The sequence below is a fragment of the Tachypleus tridentatus genome, chromosome 13 (genome assembly GCF_004210375.1).
Source record: "Tachypleus tridentatus isolate NWPU-2018 chromosome 13, ASM421037v1, whole genome shotgun sequence".
In the NCBI taxonomy this organism is placed as follows: Eukaryota; Metazoa; Arthropoda; class Merostomata; order Xiphosura; family Limulidae; genus Tachypleus; species Tachypleus tridentatus.
Window position 1 is genome coordinate 52,398,947 of NC_134837.1, and position 13,769 is coordinate 52,412,715.

Below are 13,769 nucleotides of genomic sequence, written 5' to 3' on the forward strand. Positions count from 1 at the left end.
CATGTGCTTACCTTTGTTTGTGGAGTGATTGTAGGCTTAAAGTATGCACAGTTCAAGTTTTGCACCAGTGTGATATTATGTATATCACATAGTGGAATACTGAATAAATTAGTTCTATGTGTTTAATAAGCAATATATTATTAACTTCTAGAAACTTCCAGCTGTAGGTGATAAATGGCTTTCAATTTAACAAGTATTAAATTTCCATTTGCATTGAATAACTGTAATGTTACCTAGTGACTTATTTTGATCCATAACTAATTATACAAGGTTTTTATTCTGACTAGGTTTTTATAGAGACATCTTCTTCAGCTTTTACAACTCATGTCATCTCTTGATTTAAATTTTTTTGCAATGGGAGAATATACTATGTATTGCATTACCTTTAGCATAGTGTTTTTGTATTTGTCTTTAGATACAAATTCTAGTGATAACACCTGCTAGTACAGATTTATGCAATATTAAAATAAATATGTAGTAATTTGTATTCTCCTAATGTGCCAAGTCATTGCAGTACACCACTTTATCTTTTTATCCATGCAACTGCACAGTAACAAAACTGAGAATGTTTCAGCATCATAGTATAAACCAGTCCAGGAAATGTGCACTTGATTTTGAATAATATATAGTAACTTTGTCATAGTGTAATTGTAAAGTGCTGGATCTCATTGATTTGATGCGTCTGTTGTATTATCTTATATTGCATTGCAAAAATAAAAAAATAAATTTACTAGACAAAATAGTTGTAAAACTGAAATGAACTTTCTAAGAAACAATGTTGCTTTTGCACAAACTTTGAAAATTTGAAAATATTTCATCATGATATATTTTTATGTAGCAATTAAAAATATTTACCTTTGTTTTAGATTTCATTTATTGATTGTTGTTTTCCTAAAAACTTTCCTATAAAATTTTTGATAAAACATTAACTTTTCATTTTGTTTTAATTTTAAAATACTTCACAGGTTTTACTGTTTACTGCCATACAATAAAAATAACTAACAACAGAATATTATAACCAAACTACTTTTTTAAAACTGTTAATACTAAATGTTTGATTTGACATATGTAACAAGTAAATTAGCACTATTTTCATAAACCTGTTTGAACTTCTATTCTAAGTGACTGAGTGCTGTATTTGCTCATAAAAAAAAATTAGGAAATTTACAAAAGCTAATGTTGAAATAAGTCCAAAATGTAAATTAGTAAATTAAATATTTTTATCTATAAAATTAAATACATAAATCTGTTTTATTAAATAAATTTATAATGTGTGAAAGAACAATTACAAGTTTAATTTGTTTAATTGTTTTTTTAATTCAGCAGTGCAGTTTTCTTTCAGTAGAATGCAACCATATGGGTAATGTAGAGTTTATTAGTGCTTCATATAAAATAGTGTGTTAATTTTAGCATGTTAAAAACGTTTCACAGCATCTGTTTACTACCACTTGTAATAGTGAATTATATGAAATTATTTGGTGTTATTATGAATTGCAAAATAATGATATGTTATGAAGGATCATGAAATTGTTATCACATGTGACAACTGACTGTAAAAGAAAAACATGCTTGTTGGCTTGCTACCTTGCCCCATGACTCATTGATATGCAGACTTTTTAAAACCAAAAAGGAGTGTATCTTAATGTCATCAGTTTTGTAAAAAGAAAAAATTTTTACTGATTTAATAATATGTCATTTTTGTTTTCAGATTTATTGAAGAAAATTGTGTGTGACTTTCATGTGTTTTATTACTTTTTAATGTAGAATTTTGTTTACATATGTATTTTTGGTGAAAATTAGCATCTATGTATCTCATCTTGTACTAATGGTTATGGCACTATTAAAAATACAACAACTGACAAATCATAGCTTGAAGTACACACAGATACAGACAGTCAGACAGAGTCCAGAAAACACTGGACCTCTCCTGGGACGTATGATTGTGTATCTCATAGTCTCTATGTTGGCCCATGAACTTCCTCCACTGTATTGTGCTATGTGCTAATGTCTGTAGGTGTGTTTTGTACTTGCACTAATATATGTGGGGAGACGATTACGTCTGCATGTTTATGTATATAGAAGTAAACATTTATAGCAAAGAACAAATAACTTTACCCCCCACCTGCATATTTGCTAAGAGGTACAGTTGGGAAGTACTTGATTGTGAAGGTTTGAGTATGCTAACAAAACAGAGTTCTATTAACAAGTCTACAAAGACACAAGCCTTTTGAAATATAACTTAGAGCTTTTTTTTTTTATTCTGAAATGCTTGAGAAAGTTCAAGTGTGGGCAGAAAAATTCATCATTTGTGATTGTGTGGGTAAAATGTACAGATGTTGAGAGTGATGTCAAATAAAACCTTTTATCCAAGTTAATTATAATACAGAAATATAAAAATATAACTAAAGTTTCTTTAAATGAGTCAACAAAACTAGTTTCTGTCTTCACAGAATGTAACATCAATGTGCCATCTGCAAAAAAATGTGTTTGCATTACAACAAAAGAATAAATAGACTTGCAAACTTGACATCATTAAGATAATAGTGAATTATGAGCCAACCAGGAAAACTTGTACCATTCCCAAAGATTAAAGATGAAGTTGCACAGAACATTTCTCAAAATAAAGATTGTGCAAATATAAATACCATAAGATGGGTATGATAAAGATTAGAATTGCTTTTAGGGGGAAAATTAATTGTGGTCACTATTTCAGCTAAGTACCTTTTTTAGTGAATATTTTTTGTAGTGTCAACCACTTAATTCTTTTTACTTGCAAAAATTTTAATCCTACCTTTGTAGTTGATTTTTTCTTTACACTTAGCTCAAATTTGTTTGTTATTCATGGTAATAAATATATTAACACTCCTACGAAAAGTGGGGCCTAATAGGCCCCAGAGCAACTTGAAAGGTTATTAATATTCGGCTAATAATTTTGTATTTAAATGAAATTGCCATTTAAATCCATTAATGAATGGATTAACGAGATTCCCACTGTCCCTATCTACTATCTAGCGAAACCACAGCCAGGGGAACGGGCTTGAAGAAATCAGGACTAGAAACGTCTTTTTGTAGGAGTGTTAATATTAGCATGAAAAGAATAAAGACACCTAAGTTGCTTGTTGTAAGTTAACTTGAATTATATCTAAAATATTTGAAGTTCATTCACTGTTTATAAAAAATAAATTACTAGTATGCATTTCAGAGTACATAATTCTTTCTAATTAACAAGACCTATTTTGATGGTGATGATTTATGTACACACGTATGAGAAGATATTCTACATCATTACAAAAGGATTGTAGGTAATTTCATAAGCTGATGTCCTGGTAGACCAAGTAACAGAATATTTTTATGCTTGTGTGTATTTTTTACATACTGTTTTTGTAAGGTAATGTATGATTACTTCTTTAATGTTGAAAAATTAATTTAAAGCTCATTTAAATATTTTTATGTATTTTTTATAGTGCATAGTAGTTGGAGTTGAATACTGTTGTTTGTATTTATTTATTATTATTGATCCTCAGCTATGATAATTGTGATGATAAACAGTCTTAGAGCTTTTAATACAATATAATGGAAAAAATTAAAATCTGTAAGAAGCAATTAACCCACAAAATAAGATTTTATTTTCATAAACAACCTAGTTTAAAGAATTAAAGAAGACTTGTGTATTTATTTGGCTTTTTTTAATTATTTTGGAGAGTTTGATGATTTAAAATTTTAACTGTTTATAAAAGTTTTAAAACCTTAAGTTTAACAAATTATCATTAATACTGCTTCTTTAAAAAAACTCAACCAAGATAAAAGTGAATATATTCAATTTTAGTTGTTTTATTTTGATTTCTTCTTGATATAGAACATCGTAACATTCCTCTTGAAGATGCCATGAAATTATTGTCTCGTAATTTTCACGATTTTACACAAAGCAAACAGTTTGTTCGTGAGAAGATTGATGTTCCAGGTTCACATCCAGAGCTTCAACCTGTTCCTACTCCTGATAAAGATATCAGCTTCCTTCTGAACCTTTTAGCAGATGGAAAATATTTGAGTGTGAAAGAGATAGATCGCCTGATAAAATACTTACATGATAGGAAGGAGAAACTGTTGGGTATTGAAACAAGACAATCTGGAAAAGTGAACATAAATGCTCCTGACACATTATCTAAGCCACGTGGTAAGTGCAGAAACTAAACATACTGCCCTATTTTAACTGTTTTATGAAATTGTGTATTTCTTATTGTTAACCTGAGTTTCAGATAGGTTTTGTTAATTTGTTATCTTAATATAATTTACATAAATATTGAATTTAATATAGCTATAATATTACATTAAAGTTTATGAATATCTGATGAACATAAAATTTGAATTATTACTTCACAACTTGTCAGTCTTATAATCCTAGTTTTTCACTCCACAGAAGACCAACCTGGTAATCCTCAGGATGAGCTTCAAAAGAGAATATTAAACTTGATAAATCAAGGTGCCCCTCCACCAACATCAGTTTCAGTTATCAGCCAGCCTGCAGAACTTTCAAATCCTCCCTCCACTTACATCAATTTTGATAATCCAAGTGTGCAAAAAGCTCTAGACAGCCTGATTCAAACTGGACCAAATTTACTGAAGAGTATTAGTCTCTCAACTGGTACATCTGCTACATCTTCCATCCCTTCGTCTTCAGAACACTTATACTCTATGCCTCCAGGTTCAATTGCACAAGCTTCTCAGTCTACGCTTATGTCTTTATCTCAATTACCACCTGGCTTTAACCAACCACCTCCACCACCACCACCTCCACCAACTAGCCAGTCACAGCATCCTGGTTTTGGAGTTCCAGGTCAAAGGGAAGGTGACATGGTGAGTCAACCCCCAGGATTTATGGGTGGAATGGGACAGGATCAAACATCCCTGATGGGCAGTCAAAATCCCATGGATTTGGGAATAGGTATGATATCCCATTCTAATAACCAACATCAAGGTTTTATGGGTGGTATTGGGCAGAGCTCTGGCCTCATGATGGGCAGTCAAACATCAATGGATTCAGGAATGGGAGGAACATCTCATTCAAAGAACCAGCCACAAGGATATATGAGTACCATGGGACAGAATCTAATGATGGGAAATCAAGGGTCCATGGATTCTGGAATAGGAGGAATGTCCCAGTCTAAGAATCAACCCACAGGATACATGAGCAGCATGGTAAATATGATGGGAAATCAGAGTTCTGTAGATACAGGAATGGATGGAGAGTCCCAACTCAAGAATCAACCCTCAGGGTTCATGAGTGGCATGGGCCCAAACCCAAACTCTATGGCAACTAGTCAGAGTGCTATGGAAACTGGCAGAGGTGGCCCAACTCATCCTCCTATGAGTTCCCTACTTGGTTCTCCTCCCTCTCAACCACCCTCAAGTTTTGGAGGCCAGGGGCCACCAAGCTTGCTTGGAACTGGTCCCAAAAACAATATTCGACATCCTCTCATGGGAAATCAGGTGAGCCGTGGTGTACGTCGTGGAAGAGGTGGAGGAGGACAAAGAAGATTTTGAAAAAGTATGTTTGTTTTGGTAATAGTGGTAGTAAGGCCAACTTTTAAAATATTGCTTCATTTTTGTCCTCTTTTGTGTAGGAATACTTTATATACCATCATATACCATGATTTATTATCAAACTGAGCTGGTGAGGAAAATACAAAATTTTGTTTTTGAGTAGAAGTTTGATGTATAAGAATGTATTTCTTTAGCTATACTTGAATCAAAGTGTTTTATTTCCACTTTGTGTTATTGTATGTTGTGTATGGGCTTTTATTCTCTTAAGTTCCTCTCATTAGATGTGGGATTTGACATATTGATCACTTTACATACTTTCTGAAGATGTTTTAGATTTCTCAAATAGTGTTTGTGTAATATCAATTGCAATGGTGTGTAAAAGGTTCAGAAATTAACTTTTTGTTGAATTTGTTCTGTCATTTGTTATTGGATATTGAATACAATTGACAAGAAATTAGGTTTAAAGATGGTTGTAATGATGTTATGACAGAAGCAAGAATTCATGCATAACTGAAAAGTTTGTGTTCTCTATGTTTTAAATAAAATTTTATTGGCCAATCAGAAATAATTGTGTCACAGGGTCATTATATCTGTTAGCATGGTATTACAGATAGTGACAGTACCGTTTTGAAGCCAGTAGTGACTGTGAAACTGAGGCTTACTACAGTTGCCAATAATTGCAGTACATTTTCAATTAAATATTCCAGCGTTTTGAAGCCAGGTAATATAACATCACTGCTTTCAACAAATAGCATATTAATTTTATTTTATACTTATAATTACTATTAGTGTCTGTACATTTTCTAATATTTGTACACATCCTAACAGATTAAATTGTTATTTGTTTATTCAGAGCCTGTGATAAAAATAAGCATTTCATTGTTTATTTTATATGTTTGAACTTTTCAAACTATTGCTGATCTGCTGGTATAAGTATGGAATAAACTCGCAATTCAGATATATTTTCTTCTTCCACTCTAGGTATTCGTTGTAACTAAATTAAAAACCAGTTGTTGCTGAAAATTATCTGATATGTTAGAGTTGGCTTAAATAGAATCATTCTCATGAAACTATTAATGTTGCTTATTCACATTCACAAATAATAGTTGCAGTTCAACGGTATTATTTAGATGTCAAATCTACATTAATGTATTAAATTTTCTTGAAACGTGATTATAAGTTAAGTGTAAATTGATAAAGATGGCAAAGGAAAATAGCCTTTCAGTTCTGTTAAATTTGGTGAAATACTGTACATTGAATGTATACATTTGTTATTCTTTTATTCTGTCCATTAGGAATTTCCAACCAGTAGTGGGGCAGGTTTGTCCTAGTATTTGGATTGTGGATTCAAAGGTTTATCATTCGCGTATTGTTGCTGCGTGAATATGTGTTTAAATATTTGGGGCCGTGAGTATGCTACAAGAATGATGGCCAAATTGCAATATTTGGAACTAACTGCTTTTGCCCTTGTCTGTTAAATTAGAGACAGCAATGTGAAGATATACCTCATGCAGTATAATAAGAGAATACAAGTTTGATAATGCATCAGAGGTGTTTCTTTGTTAGTAGGGTCTAATATATAGGAACCAAGCCTATTTTAATTTGTGTACTCAAAATGTGTATATATATAGTGCTAACAAGTAGTATCCGGGTGCAAAATAAAATGGCATAAAAATGAAATGAAAATGTGAATGTACTTAGTTGTTTCTGCATGGTACAGAATTGTGGCATAACAGCTCATTAGTTTTACGTGCAAATATACAAGGTATATAGTGTCATGGCAACCATGTGTGTTTCATTACTTCCATTTCCAAGTGAGATTACTTTACAACGTTGTGACTGCTGATAGTTATGATTGTCGCTTGGGTGTACGTTTAGTGAGACATTCTGCTCTCGGTAATATGAAATATTTTCCGCATATGATAAAAGGAAATTTGAACTTCAGAAGTAATTATTTACTACCAATATTTCGACTTACATTACCATTAGAATACTACGCAAAACCAACAATAAATACACCTAATACCAAGTTATTTATCACAAGACATTTTTCTACGTAGTTCTAATTAAATAAAGAACTTAAACTTAACAGGCTTTTCACCAAATAATGAGATTTTATTTTACTACAGAGTTTTCAAACACCTTTCTATTAATCACAAGCTTTCAAACATTAAAAAAAGTTTGAAAGTCTGTGAGTAAAATAATCTGGTGAAATACTTGTTGGTATTGTTAATTGATATAAAATTAGGCTAAGTTTTTGGCCTAATCTACAGAATCGCGACGAGTTCTCGAAAACTGACATGCTTAAGATTTTATTTCAAAATATGAATGGTGAATAGAGAAGTTAAGATACACTGCTGGGCAAAATCTTAAGGCCATTGAACATAAAGAAAAATGTGCATTTTGCATTGTTAGACTCAACCATATGCATATTTTTTCTTTATGGTCATTGGCCTTAAGATTTTGGCTAGCAGTGTATGTTACTAGTTTGTATGAAAAACGAAAGTTAATAAATATACAAAGAAATTATATATATAATGTATAAACAAATAAATTATGCTGTGTATTTGTCCGTTATGAAAACGCATTTTTTCTTAAGTTAAAACTTAATGTTATAATATCCTTCATTAAAATTTCCTGAAACCTGCTAATTTTTTGGTGTTTTTGGACAATGTGTCTGTGTGTACGACTGTGTTGTTTCATGTGCTGAACTTAAGTAACAGAAGTTCCCTCCGTAGGTGAGCATTAAGTTTAATGACTTAGTGCTAAAATTCGGATTCAATTCCCTTCAATGCAAATAAAAACTGCTTAGCTTTGTGCTAAAACAACAACAAAGTCACAAGAGAAGCTTTATATAGGTTCGACTGTGGATGTGAAAAGTGCTAGACCTATTTTAAAACTATAGGCCTGCTGATTATTGTGATTGTCACTTATGTATAAATGTATGTGGACAGTTTGATCTGTTATATATAAATTTGTTTCAGTGTTATTACTTGTAATCTCACAATGGTTGAGCAATTGTTCTCGTCTTAATTCTATTTTAAGTCATCGTTTCATATTTTTTTCTAGAAGTTAGACAAAATGTGGTTTAGAAGTGTTAAACTTAAATAACCTTGCTATGTAAATACCGTACATTTTTTGAGAATATAGGTTAGACAATTTATTAGAGTTTAGGCCATAGCTGAAAGATGGTTTTTCATTTCTAACTTAATCGTAAGCAAGACATTAGCGAAATAAAGTGGTTGTAGTCTTTTTAGACAAAGTAATTAGTGTCAATTTATCAATGAAAGAGAAAGTACGACTCCAATATAAATTCGGATTGCCACATAGAGGAGGTACGGTTTTTTTTGTTTTGTATTTTGATTACTCTTTCTGGATTGATATTGGTTTGCACAACTTTCGTAACCAGATTTTGGAAAACTTTGATGGTGTCAAATTTTAAATTTATGATTTTTTTCAAACCCTGGTGAAATGTCCATATTATATTATCTACAGTAGAACTTCGACATCAGTTGCACTCTTTCGACTCTATAGGAAGGTGCTCTTAAATGTTAAAATGAGCCATGCAAAGCTAGATTCTGTATTGACCGTACTAAATTTTTAATTTTATTTGATGCATATGGAACGCGGGTGTTCATAACTTGCATGTTGCCATGAAATAAAGCATTGTCAACAGAGGTCTCAGGGAGTGGGTTAGCTCTGCCATTTTTCGTTCATTATTGGTTACAAAGTTTCAAAGTACTTATCTTCAGAGTTTGAACTGCTAAACATTTCACTTTTTATTCTGTTTATTTTGCTGTGAATAATCGAAGTGGAAATCCACTAAAAATAAAGCAACAAATAACTGTGTCATTAATTTGTTTACATGACGCCATGATGCATACTCTTGATTGCAAGAAAGCACGCACACAGAAATAAGCCGACTTGACTCCTGCTCCGAGGATACTGTGTGGAATTTACCAGCCTATGTTTCTCAGTATTTATAATGAGTATTCCCCGGAGTAATAAGATTGCACTTTGAACATATAAAAAACGTTTATTATGGTATGTAGCTTGGAGCCGATCCAATAAACACTGCGAGTGTCTGAGTATTGGTAGGATATTTGTAATTTAGCAGTATATTGTACAAGCGTACAAAGATAATAGCCTATTTTATCGAGTGCCTATGTTGAGACCAAGACTAAAGACACTGCCCTTAATCCAGGATATCAAGATGCCAATTAATGCTAGATTTATAGTAGGGGGGAAAAAAGAAGCTGAAAATGTTTGCATTTAATGGCATGGTGCCCACTAATCAAGGTTCTGTTGTATACATATGAAATGGAACTGTTCCTTCTATGTGCTATCACAAGTTTTTTGTAAAGAAATAACTGGACCAGTGTCAATAAATTTTGGCAGATGAACTTAATTTGATTTCTCAAAGACAGAGTTTAAATTGATAAGCAGTTGGATAAACAGTTGAATATTCAGTTTTTCCTTCTTGATACAAAGAATTGAGGTATAAAGTGGGCAGGGTGATCGGTAGCAAAATACTAAAGCCAATGACAAATGAAAATGACGTTTTAACAAGCAGCCGTGGTATTTTTGCATTCAATGAACGGTTAATACCCTTTAGCTTGAAATAGTGTTAGATAAACAACCAGACGTGGACATACAGTGACATGAATTTGCTAAAATGTTTTTTTTTTTTTATGTACAATTTATCGGGTGTGAAATAAGTTTAAAGTTTGTTTATATTTGCGTTCTGCTTAATGTTGTACCACATAAAATCAAATAAAGCCAAAAGCAAATTATTGTAATAATTTCTCTTTATATACTTTGTTTATTCTGCAGTAAAATACGTGTGGTTGTTACTTTTCACCAGAATTAAAAATGTTATATATGCAATATTTCTTCATCACATTTGCTTACTTTTGATTCTAGAACTAGAATCAAATTTGAAAACTGTCGTCACCCCAATTTTTGTTTAGTAATAATAAGTAAAATTGGTGCAAATAGCAGTTTTTCAGTGGCATGAGTAAGAAAGAAAAGTTTCAGTGTAAAGTTTTTTAAGGTGGGTTTGTGAAAAAATGTAAGAAATGATTTTTCAAAATAACATATTTCACCATTATTTGTTGCTAAGGGAAGTAACACCAAAAAGTACACTAAACGCAATAGCAAACGCTAGAGTGGTTACTTGCAATGCGAGCATCTTGTGAATACAGCCAACAGATCTTTACTTTATTTCTTGCAATTATTACGATATGTACTTTTTAATCTTAGCGTTAGTGGCATAAAACAGTGAATTTATTTTGCAGCTACTTAACTGAGGTAGTTACCTACTTCATTTTTGGTTGTAAATAAATGTTTATTCTTAAAAGCATGTCACAGTAGTGGTTACTGTGAAAAGACATGGATCAATGAAATAAGGTTATCTCCTTCGTCTGGTCATCTTGTTCTAAGAATTAATTTCGTGCAGCTAAGCTTAAAGTAAGAGTATCATCGGTTGTCACTGCTATTTTATAGTTGTTCTCACATCTTGCCTTTCAAAGGTAACGTTCCTAATTTCGTTTAATCTATTTGATATTGTGTGTATAATAGCAGTAATGGAATCTGCACATTACTTCCTTGTTTGTCTTTTTCAAAGGTCTAGTAAAAAAATAATTATTACAGTGTAGCACACACACACGGAATCCATTCAAAAACTGCTTGAAAGAAAAAAAATAATTTTACGTTATTTCAAAAGTGGATGATATCTTGAATCCATCAAAATTAATCCACTTGACATTAATAACATTGTGCCCTTTTATTTATTCATGTGATGCAAAACTGAATGTAAAAAAACAAAAACAGATTACATTCAGTTTGGCTTTTGGTTCACCAAAGAATCATTACTTAGTTACACTGAACAAATTGTGATCTGGAAAATTAAAATTGAATTTGAATGTGAATTCACTTTTAGAACACATTAATAAAATAATGCAGTGTGAGTACTATCAAGTTTATTCTTTTATTTTGTTTTTGCATATGAGATGTCACTGTTTTAACTAAAACAGGATTTTGTTTCCCCTTAATCATTTTTGGATGGGTACAGAGATTTGTCCAAATTAATATTTCTATTCTAGTGCTGCTTAAGTTGTTCGAGAGTTGGAAACTGTTCATTTTAATATGGAGTTTATTATTCAGAAAACAACTTAAGGTTGTTCTTTTTATCTCAGTTTTCTATGTATAAGAATAAATCATTCAGCTTGTGTTTAAACAATCCCGATATAAAATAAAATCATAAATTGTTTTATTGCAAGGTGTACAAAGTATTGACGCAAATACACAAAATATCTGTAACGTCACACGTGGCAGTTACCTCACAATTCTATTTATTCAATAAAGGTCTGCCTATGGCCGTTTTATCTGCTTCAAAGTGAGCATTTCAGTGGAATAAAATGTCAGTATATCCAATATACCGTTTTAAACAGAAGACTTCCTACAAACAATGATCATATGGGAACTGCCTTTCAATGATTAAATCTTTTTAAAACACAGTGACAAAACTACGTATTTTACAACGATCTCATTATCCTGAAATACTTATTTATAATTAAGAACTCGCTCCAAATGTTTTGTTTTTTATCTCCCAAGAAGTCTGTTTATTAAAAATAAAATAATTTGAAAACTGTCTTCACATTTTTGCATAGACTTAGAATCTAACCACTAAGTGTGTTTTTAATTAATCATCTCTACACTTATTCCACATGAAATTTGAAATATCACAGGAACATTTTCTTATGTGTGTGTTAATTAAGTGACCTTCATGTAACATACAAAACAATTGAAACTATGTGGGGACTCTCTCAGAAAGTTCATTTTGTATAGTCTTCCTACAACTTTTAACACCCTAAGTGTGAATTGAAATTGCTTGTGCGTGTCGTCAGTAGTTGTACTGGCTTGGGAATTCTTTGGTAAGTAATTGAGATAACATAGACAGACTACCAAAGAAGATACCAGGAGTAATTGTTTATAATCATTACAGTTTACAAACGAGAATAGCCTGAAATAGCTACTTTTGAATATAATAGTGTGGAACAGTAACACTGTAACGAGTGTTATTAACTTGTGTTTTTGTAAAAAGAACTGAACAGTACATGTTATTCAAGTATATTGCTTTTAAATAGCAAACGTAATACAGTGTTCTCACAAAGTCCTTGTGCAGTTTGAATCTTTAATAATATTATATCTATGTAAGATATAAACAATCTGTAAAATAAAATAGGAATTTATTAAGAATTTAAATAAAATTGTTAATGATTCATTTCTTCTAATTTCCTTTACTTTCCAGGTAATAAATTCTTTACAATACTGAATGGCTTCGGTTGAAGGAAAGATCAGTTGTGTTCTCTGGCTAGTTGAGCTGAAGTATGTATCAGTCGTCAGAAGAAAATTTTGATCTCATTACAACAAGGAAGCATCCCAGAGAAATTCAGTTCAAAGCTAGATGAAAAAAATTAAGGAGGCTGGTTCCATTAATGATAAGCCACAAACTGGAAAACCAAAGGTAAACAATAAGCCTGATTGTCTGTAGAGCAAATGTTTACTAGTCCACGAAAAATCAGTAAGAAGGGCTTCATATTAGTGGCAAGATTAACCACCACAAATGCCGTATTTGGGAGACAGTGAAACCACAAGATTTTTGACAACATGAAAGAGATTATTCTAAAGTGAATGCCTGGTGTGCTCTAGAAAAATTATGCGTAGTTGGTTCATTTTCGAACAAACTGTTGTGAATAGTGAGGCTTCTTTGGATATGCTACAGAATTACCTTATTCTTGAAGTGAGGTGATCAGCACTTATTAACAGTGTAGTTTTTCAGCAAGATAAAGCACCTTGCTCGCAACGCGCAAGAATTTTTAAACAAAGTCTTTCCCGACAGATGGATCTGAAGAGGTGGGCACTCAACATCTTGGCCACCTTCTTCCCCAGACTTATCCCCATAGATTTTTTCCTGTGAGGACATGTCAAAACTTTTTTCAGTTGAAGCCATTCAGTATAGTAAAGAGTTTATTATCTGTAACATGAAAGAAAGAAATTAGAACAAATGAACCATTAACAATTTTATTTAAATTCTGAATAAATTCCCTTTTCATTTTATTTTACAGATTATTCTTATCTTGTATAGAAGTTAAGTTATTAAAGATTCAAACTGCACAAGGACTTTATGGTCACCTTGTATTATTATAATATCTAATGTTTCGTCT

General features: G+C 31.7%; 1 protein-coding gene across 3 annotated transcripts in view; it reads left to right on the top strand.

Moving 5' to 3' along the window:
• LOC143237470 (uncharacterized) overlaps nt 1-6,106 on the top strand; it is a 44,737-nt gene extending 38,631 nt beyond the window's left edge. For all 3 annotated transcript variants that reach the window (XM_076476749.1, XM_076476750.1, XM_076476748.1), the window contains exons 9-10: nt 3,857-4,174; nt 4,418-6,106. In XM_076476749.1, the coding sequence (XP_076332864.1) occupies nt 3,857-4,174; nt 4,418-5,541 (1,442 nt within the window). In that variant the 3' untranslated portion in view covers nt 5,542-6,106. The remainder of the gene's footprint in view (nt 1-3,856; nt 4,175-4,417) is intronic.
• Nucleotides 6,107-13,769: the final 7,663 nt, after the last annotated feature.